This window comes from Nipponia nippon, unplaced genomic scaffold, assembly GCF_047370975.1.
Source record: "Nipponia nippon isolate SJK-2023a ecotype South Korea unplaced genomic scaffold, ASM4737097v1 scaffold_9, whole genome shotgun sequence".
NCBI lineage: Eukaryota > Metazoa > Chordata > Aves > Pelecaniformes > Threskiornithidae > Nipponia > Nipponia nippon.
Genome location: NW_028262413.1, coordinates 48197223 through 48221492, shown reverse-complemented (window position 1 = coordinate 48221492; position 24270 = coordinate 48197223). Strand labels below are relative to the sequence as shown.

Sequence of the window (24270 nt, the reverse complement as noted above, 5' to 3'; positions counted from 1 at the left end):
TCCGGGTCTGGGGTGCCACTGGGTCCATCCAGCACAGCTTGGCGAGGGCTCCCAGAGCAGTGCGGGATCCGTCCCTTCCACCGCTGGCCCACAGGACCTCGTCTCCCAAGGCTCATTTCATCCAGCGCCGGGCACGCCACGATGCCTGGGCACGCCAGCGGACAGCTAAGCGCCAGGGTGAGCTTTTTAAGTCAAATCTCTTTGCTTTTGTTACTTTTTTTGTTGCATTTCATGTCATAAATTCAAACACTTAGAGTACTTTTTCTGCTCCTATTAATGGGCGTATGTTTTTTTTTAAAGGATTATACAATAATGCATATTTATGAGACAACCATGGATCAAGAATACTGATATTTAAAAGATGCAATTATCTTTAAAAACTTTGCCTTTATTTTCATTCTAATGAATACAATGTTTTAAAGCAAGCTAATTGGCTTGCCAGTCATTTAGTTCAGTTGCCTGCTCATTACAACTCCCATATTTCCTTATAAGCAAATTTAAAAGCAGGCTGTTACTCCTGCTTTAAGTATTGGGTCTCCAAGGAATTAATATTTTTTTTCTGCACCATACAATAAAAATAATGCTTCCTAAACACTAGTGGCACCCTCATTAGATGAAACATCCTTTTGTTTTGATTGGAAAAGCCTGAACGTGAGATTAAAAGTAAAGGGGGAGAAAAGCGGAGAAAGTCTTTTATAGAAGCTGCTGCCACAGGAGATAACGCATAACAAGTTCTCGTCTGAAACACAGGCTCGCTAATTAATATTGTGAATTCAGCCAGAAACTGGACTATTGCTAAGATAAATCCCACTGTAACGGGGCGAGCAGGGGATATGCTGAGCCGACACTGAGCAGCAGCTCTGTGCTCGGACCCCGCACACCCCGACCCCGTCCCACGGGCCAGGGGAGCCGAACCACTGCTTTGGCTGGTGTGTTTGGGAGCAGGATTGGATTTAGCTTTATCAGTGCAGATTTGATTATTTAAGAGATGATTTTTTTTTTCCATTGAGTAATTATGTTCTGCTGAATTAGATTTCATTAAACAATGCAGTCTTGATGGCAGAAACAAATACGTTATTAATTTTAAAATCTGCTAGCTATTTCATTCAATTTGCAATATCAATAAAGAGGTTTGTGGTGGAAAACAAAAACACAGATGGACAGAGGCTTGGCCTGGAAACCTCCATGGCAGGAGCGATGGGTGCTGGAGCCCTCGCAGATGGGTGACACCAAGACCCCTGAGTACCACGGTCCTGGGATGCAGCTGGGAGACCCCAGTCTGCTACCTGGAGGCATTGCTGGTGTTAGAGCTGGTCCTCTCTGTCCCAAATTGACTAATGGATCGCATGACCATCCTGTTGCTCTTTCTGGAAATAGAGGAGCACAAATCATCGCTGCTATTTGCTTGGGCAAATGATTTTGCCATCACTTGAAGCATTTAAATCGCAGCTGAGTGTCCCTGTCAATGCTCCCCAGCTGAGGCAGAGATCTCAAAGCTGCTCGCCTTCCCAACCAGCCCCAGTGGGGGGGGACACTTCAAAATCCTCCCAAGCTGGGACCCCCCAGTCCCACCAGAGCCAGTGGGATGCTTGGCGAGGTGTTGGCAGGAACAGGCAGCCCCCGAGGCAGGCTGCGGGCAGGAATGCAGGCAGGAACGGCCCCAGGCACAGCCTGCTGCCTTCAGTTGGAGGCGAGAGGGATTCGCCGGGCTAAATGAAAAACTGTCAGTTTTTAGCAAAAGTCCAACTCTTGTTTTTAGCCCAGCTGAAAGGCTAGCTGTTGGGGATAGCAGACTCATCCCAAAGAGCCTTGAACATTAACAGACGCTGAGCGATGCCCAGCGCTGCCCCGTGCCCGTGCCCAGCCCTCGGCAGCCTGCTGCCGGCTCTCACCCACCGGCAGCTCACCCATCGCCTCTCTCGTACAAATATTTACACCGTTCAGACTGGCGTCAGCAGCAGAGGATAAATGGAGCTGGCTCGAGAGCCCACGCATCTGACAGAGGGCTGAGGGTGTTTCTGGAAGGGGAACGTGCCCCGGTGTAAGCCAGGAGCCCCATCCCAAGCGGATAGGGAGAAATGCTCGGGCTGGCTGTGTTTAGGTGGACATCCCGAACCTATTAATTACCGCAGCCCATGTGCCAGATGCATGTGCCTGCTTGCTTGTGCTTGGCTGGGGTCAGCATGGCGCTGTATCGATCACCGCGCCTTCACGCAATTAAGAAGGAGCAGAAAAAGCAGCGGGGGTTTGCTGCTGCTGGCGACGGGCTGAGCCCCCGGCCCTGCGGAGGACGAGGGTTTCCCAAGGATGCAGCTTTTTCCTGAGCAGGGCTTTAAATCCAGGCAAGCTCCCTTCATCCACGGGCATCCTGCAGTGACCGCGTACCTCGAGACCCAGCCTCTCTGCCGTACCTACGGACATCAGCATTCCTGGTAAAACCACTATTAAAAAAAAAAAAAAAATAGAGACACTTAAATTACATATTAATTTGATTTTCCAGAAGGTTTCTAGGAAATGTTTTCAATCAAGAAGTAAATTCAGATTGTAATAAAGTATTACATAAATATTTACATCAGCCCTGGCTTTACTTTAAAAGGAGGGATTTTTTCCCTCTTGCACATGCTGCCAAAGTAGTTAGCTGGCAAGCCAGTGAAAAAACAAGGTCTGGGAGTCACTTTTTCCCCTAGCAGATCCATCACCGAGCGATCAGAAGGTTTATTTTCCCCAAGTCTCCCCCAAATTCCATCATTTCCCTTCCTAAAAGATTCCATGTGTATCCCGAGCACCCGGTCGCCCAGGTAAGGCAGAGACATCAGCTATTTATACAAATTAGATGGGGGGAGGAGGGGAGGGAAAACGTCTTCAAAGCTGCAGCACATTAAAAGGAATTTATTAGATGTGTTGTGTGGGCAGGATGCCAGCTAAATTTAATATGGATCTATATACAAAGAAACTGTCTAGTTACACAGAATGAATATTTAATCATGCATGGATCAAGCAATTTCACAGAAGTAATTAAAAGCAGGCTTTGTTTATTGCTAAAAATTATAGCTACCCTATTGACCTGGTGCTGGAGTTCTTTTGCCATATTGAACATGTTACCTGCTGATATTATGTTATTAAATGGGGATTAAGACTATTTTTTTTTTCCTTTGCAGATAAGAGCTCTTAAGCTATCTTGTCTGTTTGTGCACAGAGGAGGGAAATAAAAGCCCCACAGTGGAAAAAACAAGCCTGCATGAATTCGAAGGGTTAGGAAAACACTCGTACCTATAAGGGGAAGGCGGAAAATGATGAATCAATTAAATACTCAATGGATCAGTTTGCTCCCAGGGGAGCAGCCTGGGGGGAGCAGAGCATCCCAAGGGATGCGTTTGATGCTGCTGAGCTGCTGGGGAGATGCCCGGGGCTCACGGCTCGGGTCCAAAGCCGGGGCAGAGCCGGGCAGAAAGATGCTCGACCGGGACATCCGTCGGAGAGCAATGGTGGAAAAACACCTACGCTGGAATCAGGGGTTTGTATCCCAGCCTCTCCCCAAAGCCCTGGGGAAGCTGGGGCTGTCGCTGCTGGTTTTTATGGCTCATTTGACGTTAAATCCCGCTTCCACATGCTGATGGCTCTGCATATCAAGCACACGCTGTAGATTTGCTTTGAAGCAAACTGACGACCGGGGATTCGTTGTGTGGCCTTAACAGTCCTGTATTGTCAGGAACGGATGCTCCCAGACCTAACTGGCCCCAAAACCTGGGTCACCCTGACCTTGAGACCAGCAAGAGGAGCCAAAATCCTCCTCCAGTTTTGCTGAGCACCTGTGGGCACACACCGGGACCGGGGGGCCGTTCTTCGCACAGGCGAAGGCCACTTTTGCTGGTACCGTTCAAACAAGCACGTTAGCATCACCCATAGCAGATCCCTCAGGCAACGGGGAGCCAGAGGAAAGAGCCGTCAGCTAATCCTGGAGACAATCAAATAATACTTACCTGGGGAGGATCAGGGCCAGAACAGGCTGGAAATGGCCAGACCCAGCCTGCGCGGTGCCTGCGGTCCCTGGGGGGGGTTGCAGGTCAGGAGAATAAGTAAGAAATTCAGTGTAAGCCACCCGTTCCCAGGCACCTTGTCCTCCCCGAGTGCAGGGCATCACCAGCCCACGCTAGCACCACCAACGGGGCAAACCACCTCGTTACTTAACGAGCCACTTACTAAAGAGCCATGTTTGGTGAGGGAGGCCGCCAGCTGCTCAGCGGCCTGGTAATGAGCTGATGCGCAGGATCCACTAGGTCTCGAAATCCTTGCTAGTCTAGAAAGCCTCCCCTTACCTCCTCCAGCATCTCTGCCTTGCAGGAGGACGATGGAGTGTGCAGACCAGGGCCTCCCCCAGCCAGTGGAAGCAGCTCGGGGACATCGGTCGTGTGCCGGCGGGGTGCTGTGGCTTTGGGGCACGCGTGTTTGGGAGCAGGCCGGTGACCCCCAGGGCTCCTGCGGGAAGAAATAACTTCAACATTTGCGTGTTAAGCACCCGAAGCATTTTTGCAAAACTGATAGCTATAGGCAAAATGCCGGGTAAAGCAAAGCGGCTTTAACAAGCTTTAATATAAAAATGTCCCTTGGAATACCAGCTTCGCTTAAAACCGTAAGAAAAATTAGGAGCCCAGGGTGAAAAGGGCTGGAAAAACAAATGAAAGAGGCTGGGGAAACACAAGCGGCGGGGAAACACACGCAAGAGAAGAAGTCTTAAAAGCCGATGAGCTGTCAGAACCCACGGTGCCAGACAAGAGGAGTTTCCAGGCTTCTTGCAGCCCGATGCACCTCTCCCCGACTCTGCCATTTCCCCTCCGACGAGCCGCTTGTAAGCTATTAGCAGATGAGGATATTACTATTTTACCCTTACTTTGCATAACTATAAATGACAGAGCAAATTGCCACTCTGTGAGAAAACAAGCCTGATGTATTTAAGCTGACAGCGTCTCTTTACATTATGATTATTTATAGTGCATTAGCACCGGGGCGGCTTCGCCAGGCGCTACCCGGGGCCAGCAGCTCCCGACCCACAGAGCGGCTCCTTATAACAATAAACCCCTGCTGCTTCCCAGAGTCTGCGAGAGTTCATGGAACAAAATAAAAGCCAGGGGTGATGACATTTATAAGCACTAAGATCTTAAAGACAGAAAAAATACTACTGTGGATGAAGGCTTTGAATCAAATTTTAATAAAAAGCTGGAATTCTGGCCAAGAGCTGCTCGACTGGAATATTAGAAAATTCACGCCCTTTAGTAGCCCCATTTTTGCTATGGGACACTTAAAGACACTTCAAATTACACATACGCATACATACAGATATGTATATGCGTATATGTGCATATATGTATGCACACACACGCAAAGGGAGAGCTTGCATATATATATACACACACACACACACACACACGAAGGGAGAGTTTTACTGCGTACTCAGCCGCTATCCATCTCAACGCTAACCCAGGACATACAGCAGTCCCGCTGACCCCACGCTTTCCCAACAAATCCTTCTGGTGCGTCAGACGAACCGCTTCGCAGCGTCGCCAAATAAAACCGCGATGCCGGGCCCGACGGGTGGCCGCTCGCTGGTCCCCCGTGTGCCACCAGCCTCGTCCTCTCTGCGGTTTCCCCTGGCGTGCAAAGGCAAGTGGGCTCGTGCCTGCGTGCCCGGCTCTCCCCAGCTGCATTTCCACAGCGCTGCTGGAGGAGGTTGCTCTGAAGCGGTGCAGGTGAGGCTCTGTCAAGCTGCACCCCAGGCATGCATCAAAGCTCAAAACCTAAATAAAACATCATTAAAAGTCCCTTGTGCCCGCTCCCCTCCCTCACTCCTCTCTTTTCAGGAAAACAATTATCCTAACTACTACAAATACTATTACCAGCATCCCTGAGCCCGGCCGTGCTGGCTCCCCGCTCCCGGCACGAGCACTAACATGGCACCGTGGACTGCCACACCGACACCTTCCCCATCGCCACCGCCGAGCGACGGCTCTCAGGAGCAGGAGGTGATGCCTGCAGCCTCTGCAGGGCACTGGGGACCTTCCCCAGGACAGAGGGTGCTGCCAGCCAGCACCCTGCCGTGCCCAGACCTGCAACGGCTAAATCCCACCGCGCGTCCCCGGCGGGTGCGATGCTGCCGAGTTAGTTGATGTGGCCTCGCGAGGCAACTCCAGGCTGGTGGAAGGAGAAGCTGGTGATGGTTCCTTCTCCTGGGGCAGCGGGACTATCCCGCAGGAGGATCCTTCCAGGACGAGGGTTAGCTGACCCGCAGGTAGTTATCTTGTCTATCCCACGTGTTAACATTCGCTAATCTGCGCATATGAAAGGGAACTCAAATCACAGAGCGTAATTAAGATGTGAATTCTGATGTGTAGGAAGAAGGGAGGGGGGGAAACACGGCCTCTCAAGGTCAAAAAACAAACCTAGACAAAAGTGTTATCTCCAGTGTTGCACAGCTGATTGCATCATCTGCATATGAAATTAAATATAATTAATATTTGTCATGCACAGACTGTTGCTGAACTCCCCTCACCCCCGCCCTCCCTTCTTCATTAATCTCCTAGTAACATCCAGAAAGTTGCATGTGGTAATAAAATACCAAGAACCCTCTCTAGTGATCTGAATTGGAGATAAATCTATTCTCTTGTCAGCAAGCCTAGAAGGCAGAAACTGTAACTTCCCCAGGAGTCAGCGACCTAGCTTGCAACAATTTGCTTAATTAGGAGAAAACAATATTTTTCACTAAATCGGGTGGCTAATGTATATCATTATAATCTGCCAAGGAAGTGGATTTGCCCTGATCCGCCGTGCCAAGAAGACAGCTGAACATTGTATTTACCTAGAAAGTATCCCTCAGCCCTATGTTAAAGAGGATGAGAGACAAATTATACCTTCATGTTAATGGTTGATGATTCTCTTACTGCGTGTCTGGAGGCCTCTTAGGTCTTACTTCTCTAAGACATAAGCCAATGATTTGTCCCAGGTATATTTTTCATCAACCCCATAAAAACTTCCAGTTGATGTTAATGGAGGAAGAGTTTATCTCCGATGGGTCCCAGACAGGCTTATTCCAAGGATATGCCAAGTACCCATTAAACAATACGACATAACAGGGCACGTGTTAGAGCGCAATAAAGATGCACCTAGTTGAGTTAGAGCGATTACGCTGCTGATTAAAAAAGCTCCTTTCAAGCAGCTTTACCCTGAGATGGGTTTGGGGAGGGGGGCGGCCCTGCATGGGTACACACAAGGGTTCCCCAAACCCCACTTCTGCACGCACCAAAGCTCTTATTTACAGTAACGTCTCCCGCAAGGAAAACTCCAGCCTGGCTCGGCGCTGCCGTCCTCAGCTCCTCCGGGAGAGGGGGAGCTGCACTCCAAGTGCTTGAATGTCCATAAACCCGTGGGCACGCACTTAAGACACACAAAACCCCAACAGCCAGTGCAACTGCTGAGCACGCAAGAAAGGCAGGGCTGGGACCAGATTATTTTAAAGCCCAAGCTTAAATGTACCGCCATGACCTAACGCCCACGCAGCTCGTTGCGCAGACCAGCCGGCTGCCGGAGGGCTCCCGCGCACTGTGCCGGCTGCGGGCGGTGCTCCCACCAGGGACCGTCCTGCCCCATCCCGGGCCACTCTCCCCATCCCTGGAGCTGGGCAGGAGCAGGGCAGAAAGCACCAGGGCGGGAGGAGGGAGCATTGCTCAGGGAGTTTTTTTCAGCACTAAATCCTGAATTTCTACACGGGTTTGTCTTAAGGTGAAGTTTAGCAGATCTCATTAATATTCCCTCGCCATCGCGAACCCGAGTGCTGACAATCTTTACCTTTCTTGCGGTGGTCCCTGGTGTGGTGACTCTGCACTAATTAGCAACCTTCCCCAGATGTATGCAAAAGCCAGTTTTTTCCCAGACTATGATTTTTCCACCTCCTCTGCCTTTGCTTTGCCACCACAACCCACCTTCCCCTTACACCTCCCCAAGCGCATGCTGGTGCACCTTCTCTCAATGCAAAAAAAAAAAAAAAAAAATTAAAACCAGACCCATACCTGAAAAATCTTAAAGATTTAAATTTTAAAGATTTAAATCTTGCAGGAAATTGGCAGGGGATGGAGCTACCCAGGGTCTGCCAGCTCCACACACCCCCAGACCTCACGGCTCACAGGGCTGTTTGCTGCACTGCATCTTGCCCATGTCTGGAGCCACAAGCTGGGTTTTGGTCTGGTTTATTTAAAGCTGAGCCCAGATTTGAAGTTTCAGCTCAGGTCCTGGCTCTCACATAGACCAATTCCTCTACACCTTTTCCTTTGCTTCTTATAACTTTTATTAGCCCAGCAAAAACAGTTGAGGCTTGGAAAGCACCACTGCGTTCACCATGGCACAGACCTCAGAGGAGACCACACTTTCCGAAAGTTCACTTCTGGCTGTAGCTTACAGCTCAGAAAACAGAGCTCAGTCTTTCACAGCTCATTTGCTAACTTCTCTCTAAACCAGTGAAAACCCCATTTGCCGTCCTGTTTATACCAACGCCTTTTTTATGCTGCTTTCCTGCATTTACAGCCTGTACTGGTCTGATTTCACAGTGTGCAAATTGGGTGCATTGCTCTGGAGAAGCTGGTGTTTAACCAGCATTTTGCCAGCCTCCGGCTATTACTGAACCCCACCCCGGTGCATCACTTACAGTGCTCGGTTTTGGGCAGCACGCAAAAGCAGGGCTGGTTGCATGTAGAAGAAAATTCCCATGCTGGATATTCTGGATATTCAAGGCCAAATTTGCACCCAGCCCTGCTCCAGCCTCAGTTTTTAAACCCCTACCTTGCAGACACCGGCAAGCGGAGCGGCGCAGCTCAGGCAGACCCAGCTCAGTGCTCACCAGCTGCGGTCACCACGTCACCCCAGGATGGAGCAAACAGGGCCAAGAATGGGTCATCTCCTCGAAACACAGCATATGGGTTGGCATCAAATCTCTGCTGGAAAGGAAAAAGCGGGGAAGGGAGGTCTCCAAGTTGCTTTCTTTGCCCAGGGCAGAGCAACCCAGAGCGAGAACATCCTGCAGGCAAACGTAAATGCATCCTCTGCGTGTGATCGCTGGGGAAGGTGCTCTGGGGTCCGATAGGAAGCTGCTGAGTGCTTGCAGGAAAGAATCTGGGGTTATAATGGAGACCAGCTGAACTTGAGTGGCCTGCAGATGCAAGAGCAAACAAATATCATATGGGGATGTGTAAACAGGCACCCGTCCTGTGGGAAATGAGAAGTCACCTGCCCACCCACCCACGTCCACCCTGTGCCCCGAGTTGGGGCTGGGGAGGGAGCAGCCCTGGTGCACAAGGGCTGCAGCACCGGGGGATGCTCTGCTCCTTACGTGCACGGCATTTCAGATGAAAAATAGCAAATGTGCAGCTGCTGGCAGAAAGACGGAGGTGGCAGAGCCGCGGCAAGCTGTCGGGCTGGGTGCAAGGTGAGCGGCACTGCCGGCAGCACCGGGATGGGGGACGGGGTGCAGGCAGGTCCTGCTGCCACGGCGGAAAAGGCGAGTAAGCTCACACACCTCTCCATGCATGCACACAGGGGAGCTCGCCCGAAGCTCTGTGCAAGGGCAGCCCTCTCCAAGCCTTTCCCCATGCTCCCACAGTTAAAAGAACCACCCCACGCAGCCCCGCTCCCTCGAAGCCTAGTTGCTGTTGCACGGAACCACTTGAAAATAGCACGGTGATCTTCAGAGACTTGGCAGAGACAGAAATTAAGGACTTCCCATCACAGACCGGAGAGCGCATCTCTCATCTCATCTGAAGTGGCTCAGAGAAGCTGCAACTAAAAGTCTCATGAAAAGTGAGCACCATGCCCTATTTCTGTAGGACTCTGCACTGAAGACAAATCAGCCCCAAAAGGCCCCCCTGATCCACGTACCCCATGGCCTGTCTTCCAGCACGTCCCAGAAGAGGCACCTGATTGCCCCGTGCACACCTGCTCCCCGCCGGCACGGACCTTCCAGGCTGCCCAGCTCCAACAAAATTGCCAAAATAGGATGAGGTGGAAAGAAAATACACAAGTTGAGGAGAGTTAGTGTGGAGATAAACCAAAGGGAGACGAGGGGAGGGTTCATGCTTGGGGATAAGGGGTATAATCGGGAAGGAAATTGAAAAGGAATTCCTTGGAATACGGCGTGCTGCTAATGGGTTCCCTCTGCACCGCCGGAGCAGAGCCTCTCCCCATCTGGATCCAATGCCAGTGTTATCCCAGCACGGGTATGTGTCAGAGACGGCAAACTGTGCCTAACCGCTTCGTTTTAGCGAGAGAAGTGAGCTGCACCAGCAAAAATTCAATTGGAAATTAATGAAAGTGCTGGATCTCTCCAAGTTTAAGTGCAGCTTGCAGGCGGACGTGCTGAGCCGGCCGAGCACCGTGGGTCAGCAGCGGGATGCTGGCAGCGGGGGCTTCCAGCCACTCTCCTGCTCCTGGAGCCTGGCCTTGCCAGGCACCCGCTGTCCCTGGGGAGCTGCTGGGGCCCAGGCTGATGTGGCACCCCAAGGGGATGCCTGCAGTGGGACAGGTGCTTCAGGGACGGCCGCGGCTGCCTGGGTGCTGGCATCACCCCCAAAACTGCAGCACGGTGCGATGCGTGCTCCCTGCGACGCCCGGGCTGGCGGGGACCGGCACGGGGCCGCGTTGATGCTTACAATCCCGGCAAAGCCGTGCCTTTGCCAGAGGTGGAGCCTTGGCATTTGCACAAGAGCAGCGTTTCTAGCAGCGAAATGGCCATTTTCCAGCATGCCATTATTTCTATTTTATAATGTTGCACAGCAGCCAAAGAATGGATCCGCGGAGTCTCTTTGGCACCAGGGAGGTTAACATTTTCCTCTTGGCACTTGTGCATTGATAGCTGTTAAGTGCAGGCTGCTCCTAGGCCAGAGATACGCCTTTCAATAATCTCTTCCTTTACCATTTCAAAGCCTCGACAATAAGTATTACTTCCTGGCAATTCCCGTTACCAGCACAGTACGTGCTCTGCCTGTGAGACAATACTCTCCGAGCAGGAGAAGGCCCTTTGCTGGAGTCTTGTTGTCGTTGCTGCTTTTGCGGTAAAGGAGGAATTAATCTGCTATTATATTTTCATCTCTTTGTCATCTGTTGGTATTGGAAAGCGTACTCCCCGAGCTTGCTGGACACCACATGAGCTAGTTAATTTTAATAAAAGATTAAATTAACGATGGGATCAGCAAGGCTTTCAAGAAACATATAACATTATATTAATCCCAGACATGCAGATTATTACACATATTACTGGATTTAAATATCGAATTGAAACTAGAGAAGGAAAAGGACTATGCAATATCTGAACTATCCAAGCGTGCCCATTACCCAGAGAGGAAATAAATCCCCTCGGCCCCCGAAGTCCTTGCCGCTGGAAGAGCGGGGGCCGTAACGCTGCGCTCACAGCCAGCGCCGCGCAGGGAGAGCCCTTTGTCTGCCACCAGGCATCGATCCAGCCCTTAATGAGGTCAACAGGAGGCTTTCCATGGGCTTCAGCAGCCTTTGGAGCTGTTCCTTCCTAACAAATCCAAAACTAAGAACCCATAGACAAGCACAGCTTCGTCAGCGGGGCAATTAAGCCCACTCCGGGAGCAGAGAAGCACGGCACCGGCTGCTGCCACCAGCCCACCTCCCTGCAGATGGCCAAGCCGGGGAGGGCAAGCATCCTTCTGCCCTTCGCCCGGAGCTGGTGGCCACGGAGAGCATCAGGGAAAGCATCATCACGGAGAGCATCATCACGGCAGCTCTGCGGGAGCAGGGGGCCGGGGCGAGCAGGAGGAGCTGGCACGGGGCTCTAGTTACAAGCTCGGTCCCACGTTAGGAGCCAAATCTCGATACCGAGAAAACTTCTAGTGCAAAAACAGCACAACACAGCCCCGGGTTAAATAAAACTCCCCGCTGCGTTAGAGCTGCAGTCTTGTGGGGTTGTTCCTTGCATTTTGTGGCTTGGAGCCCTGGCTGGTTTTCTCATTTGCTGTAAGACTCTCTTTCTCCTAATATGTCTTATTTCTTCCTCTGGGCTCACCGATGGCTCAGCCAGCGAAGGACCTGGCTCCGAGCACGTGGCTGGCCCGATGGGAAGCCACCTCCAGCTCTCCCCACACGTTGGCTTCTGCAGGGGGAGAATATCCCATGAAAGGGTCGGAGAAAACGCTGCCCAAATATCTACATTTGCCCACATTTATGGACTCCTGTCTTCCTTTCCTCACGCATCATTAAATTCATATGGTAGCCAAAAGCCTCGCTAAGTGGGGAATTTTTTTTGGCTCCCTATTTTGGTTACATCTGGTGCATAGGAGATATCCAGAATATTTTTAATGCACCAACATTTTTTCCTGCTTATTGTTTCAAACGCACAGAAGGGAGGAGAGAGCATTCGAGGCCGGATTTTTGGGGGTGTGAAAGAAGCCCAATGGAGTCAGTAGGATGAAAGTGCCGAAGATGCAGAGGCAGGAGGAGAGACCTGGGCTGCTGGGCACATCTCACGCCAATTTTAACGCTGGAGGTGAGCGATCGTCCCTTCGCGGCACTGGATCAGCGCGGCAATTCGTCTCTCTGCCAATGAAAAAATTAATGCTGTGAGCTGTAAATGAGCTGAAACTTGGTGGCGGTCCAGAAGATGGCTATCCGCCCTTTGCCTGTGATGGATTACTCCCACGACTAACAAACAAGCATCCAAACTCCTGTGCCACACTGACATCTTATGGAAAAAGCATTTGTTACAATTGCAGAGCTGCAGGAGCTGGAGAGGCGCTTAAAGGGCAGGTTTTCAATATAAAGGCCCAAATTTTGTTGCCTGCCTTGTCCTAACAAAACTGTTTCTGTCTGCTGTGGTATAAGCTGTACAAAAATCAATGGAATTTCTCTGCAATTAAAGCAATATTAGTGAGACCGTGAGTCCCCTCACTGCTTGGCACAACCTGAAGCTGCAAATCTAATGCTTATCCTCCAGCCTCACTTGTTTCCGATGATTTTATTGAAAAAAAAAAAAAAAAAAAGGGCTTTCGGTACACTGACCTCTACAGCAAGATACAAAACAAATTTGCTAGAAATTAATGAAGGAAGCAAGAGGGAACCTTGAGTTACTGGGCACAAGATAACAGCGTGCACATGGACCTTCAGGGCAGTAAAGCCCGCTGGCAAGCGGCCACTTTGTCCTTCGCTCTGTAAAAAGAAGAACACGCGCAAGCAGCATCGCCAGCCCAGGGAGGGCTGAACGCCACCGGTCGCCCAGCATGGTTTATGGCCAGGAGATTTTTGCAGGGGAGCAGAAATAATCTCACTGCAAGTTATTGGGAAGCTTATCTGAACCTCTTAGATTGCGTTCAAGATCACTGCTGGTGAGTAAACAGGAATAAATCACAGTATTTAGCAAAATTGCTTAAAATAAACGTCACAGAGAGCAGCCATCCAGTTCACAGATAAAACAAAGACGCATCACCCTCAGGGGAACCCTGCCACAGCCACTTCGCCAGCCCTTCTTACCATCAGACCCCAGTGCTCACAAGCTTTTTACCTTGAAGCCCAGTATGAGCACGGAGGCGCCGGGGGAGCGGGGACGAGCCTCCCAGCTGCAGGCAGCAAACCCCGGAGGGCAGCGGCAGAGATGAAGGTGCCTGGGGAGGTGATGGAGAGGAGAACTGGAGGGGTCCCGGGATGATTTTTCCCTTCCTTCAAAGCGCTGAGCTTTCAGACATCGTTTCTTTTTGCACAGTAAAAGCAGACAGCTCTGGTGTTTCCTCCGAACCCCGCAGCGGCACAGCCGCTGGTGGGACACCGGTGCCCTGGCACCCCGCTCCGCACTGCTGCACCCCCTTCACCATCACCAGCAATTTTGGCACAGGTGCCTGTGATCCTCCTTCCGGAGCAAGCCCGGCCTCTGCAGCCAACCCCAGATCCAGAGGAGATGGGGCCCGGGGTCTCCCAGACCCCAGGACCGTGCACCCCCAGGAATTAATCCTCCCTGTGACCTGCTGGAGCCCCAAACACCACCACCACAAGTGTCCTTTAGCCAAGGCTGCTGCCATTTCATTAGCCAATATTTGCACAGCGGTGGAAAGGTGTCGGCAGTTCCCTCTGCGCTGAGCATCGCTATGAGGCTGGAGGTGATCCGGCCCTGTGCCGGCTGCGGGATCACCTGGGAAGGGTGCAGACCCAGCGGGCTCTCCCAGCAGAAAGTCACCTACAGAAATGACATATGTCCTCTCCAGGGCTCTGCCCAGCTGCTCCCAGCCCCGGGGGAGCTGGGGCTCTCCTTTCCAAGAATAAAGGGGGCAAGGGCAGATTAAACACAGGCTTACCGAGCCACTTCCAGCTGCTCAGCACCGCTGCTCAGGTCCCTACTGCATTTCCAGAGACACCTTTGGGCTCTGCCTTAGAGAAACAGAAGAAGATGTTGAGGAGGAGGACGCAGCTCAAAGGCAGGAGGACGCGGAGAGGGTTCACCTCTCACCAGCCCGGCAGCGGGGTGCCGCCTCCCGATGCTCTGCAGACGTGGCATCTCCTCGGGCGAGGAGAGCTGTGAACACCCACCGCACCTCCCAGCCCCGTCGGCCGCAGCAGCTCATTCCCAGAGCAATGACACTGGCTGCGGAGCAGCGATCCTCCCGGGACCTACGGCACAAATCCCAGCAGCAGCAGCACCAACCGGCACTGGTACCAGTACACCACTTAGTACTTCATTTAGGGGCTGAGCCTGCAAACGTGAGGAAGAAAGGAATGGAGGGTGGGCAGCACCAGCCCTCCTGTGCACGGGGACGTGCTCTGCTCCCACGGCACCGGCTGTTCCTCCCCACCGGACCATCGCTGCCGCAGCCCTCGGGTGCTTCCAGCATCCACGGACTCAGTCCCCAAGCCATTTCTTGCCTTTCCTTTCACTATTGCCATAACAACATTGCAGGCCAAAACTTGACTGTAAACACTTTGGAGAAAAGCTGCTTATGGTAAGGCAGTTATTAAAGATATCCGTAGCATTCCCCAAATTGCAGGAAGAGCAACAGGAAAAAGAGACAAATGTGCAGTCACACGCTCAGAAACAGCAGTCACACGACTGGAGCACGAACCAGGATGGTGAGAAATCTGGGCTTTCCCCCTGCTTTGGCCCAAAAAGGGAATATCTGGGACCGACTCACCGCCTCCCAGTTTCCCACGGGCATAAAGCTTTCCCAAATGAGTCCCCTTCGCTGGGAGCAAGGGCTGCTCCCACCTCCCACAGGGCTCACGCAGAGCTCGGGTCGCGGTGCCTGCAGAGCACCGAAGGAACACAGAAACGCTGGTGCAAAAGCATAATAAGGCGATGATATTTTTAATAAGAAATTCAAAGAGTTTGCTTGTGGCTATCTGGGGTGGAAAGCCCTGTGCCAAACTCCATGATGGGTTTCTGCTGGGTTTTGCCCTCGGTTCAGTGGGATCTTGTTCTCGCTGGGAATTTCAGAGCGCTGAGCAAACGGGTCTGGCTTTGGTTTTACGTAGCAGAGAGCCCTGGCACGGGGCTGCCTCCAGCAGATGTGAGCGCCGGGTTAGCGAAGCCTCGCTGTGATTTATGTGCTGGTTTGGGAATCCACAGCCCTCGAGGGACCATGTCAAATCCACATCATCTGCCCGAGCGCCAGATCTCGCCGCTGGATCCCTGCCGGGATCGCTGCTCACTCGTTTCCCCCCACGTGCCCCTGCCCACCAGCTAACCCACCTCGTGGGCCGAGACGGGGCGGCTTGAGGCCGATTCCTGACCATCGCTGGGAAATCTCCAGCTCCTGCATGAAACACATGTGGACTTTGCTTCTTTTGGGATGTCCTTTAAATGCAGTCAGCCCTTCACACACCACTTTGCCCCGGCTGCTGTGAAGGAGGAGGGCTCCGCACGTCCAGCTCGCCAGCTGGGAAGGGATGGAGCTCCTAAAAAACCCCCAAGGGATGAGGGCCGCTCTCCTGCTGCCCTCCAGCTGCAGCGTGGCCGGCGGGGCCTCTGCTTGGTGCAGGGTGCTGAGTTTTGGGGAGAAGCGCCTCGTTCCTAGGGCTGTCACGCAGATGCTGAGCCACTGCTGTAACACACGGAGCCTGGCAGCCCCTCCAGCACTGACACCGTTCCCTTCCCCAAGTCGATGAGATGGTAAATCCGTGTTCATCCACACCTGGCAAGTCTCCTCGGGTCTCGGCTCCAGCCCTGGCAATGTGGGATGCAGACACTCATCCATCCCGAAAGGCAGGAGAAAATAAAACACATCCAGGTTTCCACCCGGCTTTGTGAAGATACATCCCGGCCCCTGCCAGCGCGGATCCCTTTACAGCGACACTTTGCTTCATCTGCACCTCTTGGCAGATCCAGATGGGCTCAGTGTTGACACATCTGGATCCCTTTGAAGCACCTGGACAGGGATCCAAGGATAACAACAATAGTTTGGCATGGCACGGAGACGGGCTCTGGCAAACCCACCTTTACAGCTGCTGATGGCGGGGAAGCAGGTCTGCAGGGAAGGTCCCGCTCCCGCACTGCCGCAGGAGAGACGTCAACACCTCGGTTCAACAGCAGCATCTCACACCTCCGCTGCATCGAGGCAGCGGTGCAAAATGTGCCCTTATTTACGAGCACCCTTCAGCATCCCTCCTTGCCAGAGTGCCCGGGTGCCGAGCCCGAGGGGGCCGGGGAGGCCAGGGCAGCGGCCCAAATCCTGCCTTTCCAACCGGCAACTCCCAGCCGCTGACACCTGGCTGGAGGTGATTAACAGAAACCAGCAGCCTTATTTCATGCATTTTAGCGAGACGCTGATGACTTGAGGTCACAACCCCTCGCTAATGAGAGGCTTTGTGTGCCTGACCGATGCCCTGAAGCAATTAGTCCCTCACAATGCTTATTATTTCTATATGAAACGGATGCTGCATGAGTTTTCTTACTTTTGGCAGAATTTCCTCCCCGTAAAGTAAATAAGCGTGCCCGTATTTACCAAAAGTGTTCCTGAGCGTGGTGACCCCAGCGGGGCCACGGCAGCGCCTTGAAGGAGAGCCAGCATTGCTCCGTGGCGGCTGAGCCGGGATGCCCTGTCACTCTCCCCTGAAAACCCCGGGAGGGGTTTTTAGCTGAAACCCCACGGCTGTGAGCAGCCCTGGTATGGTTGGCCACGGAGCCTGCAACCTCTTTGCCGGGGACGGGGCGAGAGCAGCACAGGAGAGTTATAACCCACACGGCAACGCAGAGCCCAGAGAGCCATTAGTTATCTCCTTAGGTAGGCTGTGCTTTGCCAGCACTTCTGATCATCTCTAACCTTCGGCTAAAACACTGCAACATCTATTTATAAGACCCGGGGACTGTAAAAAGCTAAATTCAATCCCTGGAGCAGCTCAGCCAAGCCAACCACCGAATGCATTAGCACCTCCCTCGCAGCCAGACCACACAAACCCAGGCTGGCAGCACCTCCCCGGCCCGTAACGTGCCAACCGCACACACCACGCGAAAGGCCACGCTGGCTGCAGGGCGCGAATCGCTCCCCCGTGCCGGAGATGCAGCACCGTGCAGCCGGGAGCACCCCGAGGAGCCCCGCGCCCTCCCCAGGGCACCTGCCACCGAGGGCAGCTGCAGCCAAGCACCGCTCAACAGACGCAAACCAGCCCGAGCAGCCGGCACCCGGCTGCTGCTCCCGCGCAGAGGTGTCCCTCCAAAGCACAACACCCGCAGCATTTGTTTAGCACGGGGGCACGCTTAGCGGCTTGCAGTTTATATGAGAGTGCACTCCTTCAGTGTCCTTTAAAGCACTTGCCTTCTGATTCGGAAGGGAGACTTGAAATAAAAATTAAAAGGCAAACAAAAGCAGTGTCTCCACTTAAAAGCCCTTTAAAGGCTTGGAGATGATTAATGTGTTTAAACTATAAACTGTAGCTGTTTTAAGAGGAGATAAATATGAGATCAAGACTTCTGACTACACAAACAGTGCGAAAGCATAAGTAAACAGCCATGGCAAGTTTAGCGCTCTCGTGGAGACAGAGTTCTGCAGGAGTCCTGCCTGTGCTCCGTGCTACCGCCGCAGGATTTAAAGAGCAGGCATCAGGCCGACACCAAAGAGAGCAAACAGCAATTAAGCTTTTCCTTCGCCAGCTGCACCGCGCAGGGTCAGAGCACCCAGCTCACCCGGGGGTCTGGGGCAGCAGAGCAGCTGGGGACTGCTTCCAGCAAGAAGCAAGCGGAGCAGCAACGCTCCCGCTCGTTAGAAAGGTGGCTGGTTGATACCGGCAGAGCTGGTTGATACTGGCAGAGCAGGGCTGGCGCGCAGCTTCCCTGTTTGCCGGGGGGAGCCGGTCCATGGGGAAGGTGCACGGCGGTGGCACCGGTGCACCGAGCTCAAGGCAAAACAGGTTCCTCTCCCAGCTCCCCAGGGAAAATGTTGCAACGCCAAGATTAGTGCAACTTCTGCCCGAAGAGTCATTGCTGTCGATTGCCAGCTTCTCCTTGCAAATCCACCCCAGCAGACACCCTGCTCTCCAGATCTCACCAGCACTAGTTCTGCTCAGCCGGGGATAAAACCAGGGTGATGGAGGGAAGCCACCTCTGCCTGGTGCCGTGGGCTGCACCAAGCCTGGCACGGGGCTGGAGGGCAGGAGGTAACGCAGGCGGCCGGCAGCACGCCCCCGCGTCGATGGGAGCACGATGGCAGAGCTGCAACGTGCAGCTGCATCGGCACATTTTGCAAAGCAGCTGCCAAAGCCGCTCATCACCTTCGTGACCCAACAGCAGCATGAGAAGCCAGGCAAGCCCGATGGAGGACTGACGGACGGGAGGAGATGCGGTGGGAGCCATGGGCAGAAACCCCTGACCTGTGCCAGGAGCACAGCCCCGTGTCCCCAAGAACAAAACACGTTCTCAGTGGCACTGGTTGGTCTGTTTTGTGTTAAACAAACAGACACCTGAGACAGAAAAATGTGTGCATCTCCCCCACAGCCCTGGTGGGACCCCACCGCTCTCCTCCCCAGCCCGGCGAGCAAGAAATCTTCCCTCCAGCTCTGGCAGATGGCGAAATACTCCACAAGAGGAAGAAGGAAAAGAAGCAATAACAAAGCCATTTCTGCCACAGATGAGTAAAGATCCTTGAACTCCCTCCAGAAAGAGGCCCCGTGTCCTCCAGGGCAGCTTGCAACACTCCGCCTGGCAGCTGAACTCCGAGCCCGCTCCTGAATCATCCCAATCGCGTTAGCACCAGCTCCCTTGCTACCCATCTCGTTTCGTAATTGAGAGCTGTGCCCTGGAAACTCCAGGATTTACATTCCTGCCTTGCTCAGTATCCCGGCACAGAGACGCCATTTTGTCCCCAGAGTCGCCGTGCTGAGCTGCTCGCCCTCCCGGGAGCACAGAGGCAACCCTCGGTACCCTTCCCACCACCAGATTCCCCTGTAGGCCTTGAAATCAATTTTTCCCTTCAACATCTGAAAAACTCCTCACCACCTTTTTCCCCCCAGGAGAAGCACTGGAGCTGCTCCATTGAGCACAGCCTGCTCCCCACGCCTGCCATCCAAGCCTTGCCATTTGGAGGTCCCTGTGTGCTGGGTTCACCACGAGCCGTATCCCAGTTCTCCAGTTTGTCGTATTTTTCTTGGTGATCCAAGACAGAGCTGCAGGGACAAACAAAAGGCACAAAACATAAAGACCATCAGATCTGAGCATGGAAAAACTCCTTTATCAGCTTCATCCTAAAGAGCAGGATGCAAAAGATGAAGACAGAGCCCACACTGGAAACCCCAGTACTACTTCTTCCACGCAACCCACAGCGACATCCCGAAACGAGCCCAGCGGGAATGCTTTTGGGAAGCGGTGGATGCGCGCGCGGATGCAGGGAAGGGGCTGTGGCTGATGCCCCTCGCTGCGCAGCGGGAATAACTGCACGAGCGCGGCGGGGAGGAGGTGGCAGTTCCTTGGTGCGTGGAAGGAAAGGCGAGCAAGCAAACATCAGAGAGCACGGGAAGCAAAGCGATGCATCGGACTTTGCTGCTGCAAGATTCATGTTGAGTTCAACGGGCCATTTAGCAGGTAACTGTCACTTCAAACAACACGGATTATTCAGACAACAGGAGACCAAGCTAGGGTAATGCCGCTCATAATCCTGTGTATGTTCAAACACTTTGACGGCTAGATAAATAGACTATTTAATTAAACCAACAAGTCATCGTTTATTTTCACATCACAATAGGTTAAATGACTTTTTATTCCCATTTTCCATATCAACAGAGCAGACTTTTTGGTAATAAAAGCTAAACTCTAATTAACAGCTGGTGTGGTTGTACTTGGCAGCATTGTGAGTAATTCAGTACAAAGCAAACACATTTACTATAAATGGCTTTTGATTGCAGAGACCAAGGTAATGGATGTTTTGTGAGCGGGTGCCAACTACCGCCTGGTTATTGTTTCAGAGGCATTGCAACAGGACCAAGGACAAGAGGAGAGCGGACGTCATCCTGGCCAGGAAGATGGAAGTGGGAAAACATCTAAACCATTTATAAACAGACCTTGGGATGGGGGCAGCACCCAGGGGTGCTGCTGAAATGTCTCTCCGGGAGGCAGCCAGAGCCCCCTCCGACCGCAGCGGGGTTTCAGGAGGAGCCCCACGCCGGGAGGGTCCTGTTAAGAAATGAAAGCACTAGGGTGAGCGAGCCAGGGTCTTACGCCAGCCCCGTCCCCCATCCCCCGGCCGGTGCTCGCCCAGCGGGCAGGACCGCATCCCCCATGCCGCTGGGGTGCTCCCCATCGCCTTTCCGCAGCCAGAGGAGCAGCCGTGCCCGCTGCTGCTACAAATCAACAAACACCACTTTGGGATGGGATATAAAATCTGCCCAGCTCATCATTTCCCATCATAACATCTTTTTTTTTTTTTTCCCCCCTCTTCCTTTTAAATCAGCACCGCTTTAATAAGCACCTCGCTGCTGGTAGTGCCAGCGAGGAAGGGGCTGATGCTGTCAGCACGGGAAAATAAATGGCGTGTCAGCAGCTTCACCTGCCGGCAGCGTGATTTGCAGCGCTCCCCACACCTTGCGACCCCGCCAGCCCCGAGGTTTATCAAGGCACGCTGTCGGTCACGCCTACCCCCTTTTAATGTTTTTCATTATTTATGCAGAAATATTGACAACAACTTGAAGTCCCTGGCCATCAAAATTATTTAAAATCAATCTCTCATGCTTCGCTTACTGATTTCCCATTTAAACGGTCTCTCCGGTGATTTAAATACTGCATCCTCATCCAGGCCTCTGTATCGATCCGCTGCTCGGATGGAGCGGTCCCCGCGCTGGGCGGAGCGTGCCCCGGCACAGGCCGGCTGGCAGGAGGGGCATCGGGACCCCCATGATTTGTCCCCCCACTGAGGTGGCAGCTTTCCTCTAAGATGTAAGCAGATTTTCTCAAATTAAAACAGAGGGAAGGTTTATTCGGAGGTGTTATAGCAGCACCGAGGTGCGGGTGTGGAGGAGAGACGGATGCTCCCCACGGAGCCACGTGGGCTCTGCGAAATGGGGTTTGGGCCAACTCCAGAGCAGCTGCTACAGTGTTGGGGCTGGGAAACTGGTTTGGAGGCGGATCTACTACAGTGCTGGGGAGTCAGTACCGGTGTTTTACCATCCCTCTTACCTGAAAGCCCCTTCTCCAGTGCTGCCAGTGCATTTGGGCAGCTCCAGTCGGAAACTGGGAGCTGAGAAAACCAACAGCATTGAGTTAACGACTGTGTTTGGCTGGACGTAAATTTATGCCCCAAAGGAAAGAACCAGCCTCTGCTTCCGACACCAGCATGAAACCCCTCCAGAACAAGGCAGGAACCCCGTGGGAAGCGGCTCCCCAAGGGGGGAAGACGGATGGGGGATCCAGGCGCAGCCCAGGAGCACTTGCTCTCTGCCTCGAGCGATATTTAAGCATTGCCCAAGGAGCAGGAGGGCTCAGCCTGGGGCAGGGTCTCCCCCAGGCTCTGGGCCCAGGGCTGATCCCCCTTGCGCAAAAGCCCCGTGCTCGTGCCATCGTCACCAGCCCGTCGCTCTCCAGCACAGCAGTGCCGGGACCCCCACAGCCTGCACCGAGGGGCTCGCGCAGCATCACACCGGGACCTCCAGCGCCGCTGGCCTCTGCCAGGCTGCGATACCCAGAAAGCATCCGGCGTGCAGGGACTCTGCACATTAAACAAGGACCTCAACACGAGCAAATCCTTTCTTTGAAAGCAAGAAAATACGCAGTGTTTTCCCTTGTTTTTAAAGGGAATGTGTAATCCGATTATTTTGAGCGAGGCTGGTCACAGGAACCACATAGAGCAAAACCCACAGTCTCTCAACCCCAAACGGCTCACTCCTGCCATTCTGCCTACCTGAGCCAACCCAGCAGCCCAGACCCCAGCCCAACCCCTCTTTCCTACGCTGGGAGCCTCCAGTACGTTTTGACCAGCTCTAGTTTTCCTAGAAGAAACCAGAAAGCTGAGAAAACCCGCAGCAGCTGAAGGGCCGCATTCAGCTGGGACGCCACGGCGTAACCCGATGGAAACCCAGACCCCGTGCCCGGCGGCAGCGGTGGGAACACTTTCCAGCCCCTGCCGCTCCCTCCTGCTTTGCGAAGGCTGGAGAAGCGATAAACCTGCCCGCTCCAGGAGCACTGCCACGGACCCGGGCGTTAATAGGGGTCGTTTGAGATGTCTCATCTTTGCTCTTGAGCTCTTTCCCTCTGCTGTTGGTGCCTTAGGGGCGTCTCCCACCTGCAGCTCGGTGCCAGGGGTGCTGAGGGCACTGCGCTGCCCTGGCATGGCTACAGGGCCACCGCTCGTGTCACCCCAGGCTGGCCAGGGGGACAAGCCGCTGTCCGACCGAGACTCAGGGCTTGGGCTTGAGGGCACCCAGCCTTGCAGAAATCCCTCCCGCCATGGGAGGCACCGAGGGCAGCTCTGGCTCCGGCTCGCAAGCACTGCCCTCCCCAAGGCACTTGCTCCACTCTCCCAGCACCGGTGAGACCCTCCTGTGGCCAGCCAGCCCTCGCTGGGACCAGGGATCGCCCAGGAGACACGTCCCCCACACTAACAACAGAAAAGTCACCTTGACATTCAATGGAAGCCCCGGGGGACCGCAGCACAGGGAAGCAGCTGCCTTGCACACACACGGAGAGAGCTCTCGGCACAGGAGCAGGGAACCTTTACATGGAAAAGGATGAAGAAGGCAAAACAAGCAAGTTTGGGAAGCCGGCATTGCTAGCCCATCTTCCACAGAAAGCACAGAAATTGTGGCAGCCTCAGCTTGGTCTTCCTGGTCTATTAGGATAAACCTATACAGCTTCGTTAGGGTTATTTTAATTTCTAGCATATATTTGAGAGGAGAACAGAAGACAGTTCCCCTGCCTGCACAATAATTATGGATTTTTGAAGTCCCGGTGGATTTTTGTGCCCAGAGGCACAGGCCTGCACACGCACCCCTGCCGACCACCTCTCCAGATCGGACAGGCTGCTGCACAGGCTGCTTTCTTTTGCCATCCCCACCAAAACACGAGCTACAGGAGCACAGTGCGATTCAGGACAACAAGGCATAGATTTTTTTTGCAAAGCAAGCTGCAAAATCAGACAAAACATTATCTGATCATAAAGCTCCAGTTTCCAGTGCTAACATGGAAGCAGCTGGGTCATACGGGATGGAGCTGCTCCAGGGTGAGCGATTCGAGGAGCCTCGTTAGGGTATAATAGCAGCTTTGTGGGGAAATGGCTGGAAGGGTGTTTGGAGAGCAGCGCCGGCGGCCGAGCCGCTCGGGCTGCGCGCTTGCCAGAGGTAAGCGAGCCAAGAATGCAATGGGCTGTATTAGACTTGTCATCGGGGCTGGTGCTGGGGAGCAACACGCCGTAAAGAGCCATCGCTTTCGGAAACGCTCGGTCCAGGCGGCTCTTTGGGGAACAGCTACCGGTCCCCCACTCCAGCCCCGCTCCCAGTGCTTTCCCACGCACAGGCGTCTGCCTCCACCGCCCTCCCGGACCCCGCGGTACCCGGCACGTGGGGCAGGGGGATGCACGGCATCCCGCCCCAGGGTGCTTTTCCAGGGATGCAGCTATATAATGGAGGTGTGTCCTCCAAATCCAGACCAGTCACCCGGAGGAGAAAGGGGCCATGCTCCCATTAGGATAACTCCCCAGCCACAGCTATCCTATAGCCGTACCTATATAATACCTGCTGTACGTTATGCCAGCGGCTTTGAAGGTGCAGGCTGCAGATGCACGGAGATCGGGGGGCGGCTTTAAGCGAAGCAAGAAACCA

The 24270-nt window shown here is 53.4% G+C and overlaps 1 protein-coding gene across 1 annotated transcript; it reads right to left on the bottom strand.

Moving 5' to 3' along the window:
- Window positions 1-378: 378 nt before the first annotated feature.
- Window positions 379-24270, bottom strand: LOC148050329 (uncharacterized). The gene is made up of 8 exons (XM_087743942.1): window positions 24173-24270; window positions 21200-21387; window positions 20524-20635; window positions 19463-19632; window positions 4317-4476; window positions 3981-4047; window positions 2386-2441; window positions 379-1367 (listed from the first exon to the last, which is right to left on the bottom strand). The coding sequence occupies exons 2-8, from the start codon at window positions 21248-21250 to the stop codon at window positions 1120-1122; spliced, it is 864 nt and encodes a 287-aa protein (XP_087600068.1). The 5' UTR covers window positions 21251-21387; window positions 24173-24270; the 3' UTR covers window positions 379-1119.

Excerpts from the sequence above, each read along its gene's own strand:
- LOC148050329 (XM_087743942.1), bottom strand. The coding sequence starts at position 21,250 with ATGAGGATGCAGTATTTAAATCACCGGAGAGACCGTTTAAATGGGAAA. Across the intron at positions 19,633-20,523 it reads GGTGCTGCCCCCATCCCAAG|CTCTGTCTTGGATCACCAAG; the intron begins GTCTGTTTATAA and ends TTGTCCCTGCAG. Across the intron at positions 4,048-4,316 it reads AGGCAGAGATGCTGGAGGAG|GGACCGCAGGCACCGCGCAG; the intron begins GTAAGGGGAGGC and ends AACCCCCCCCAG.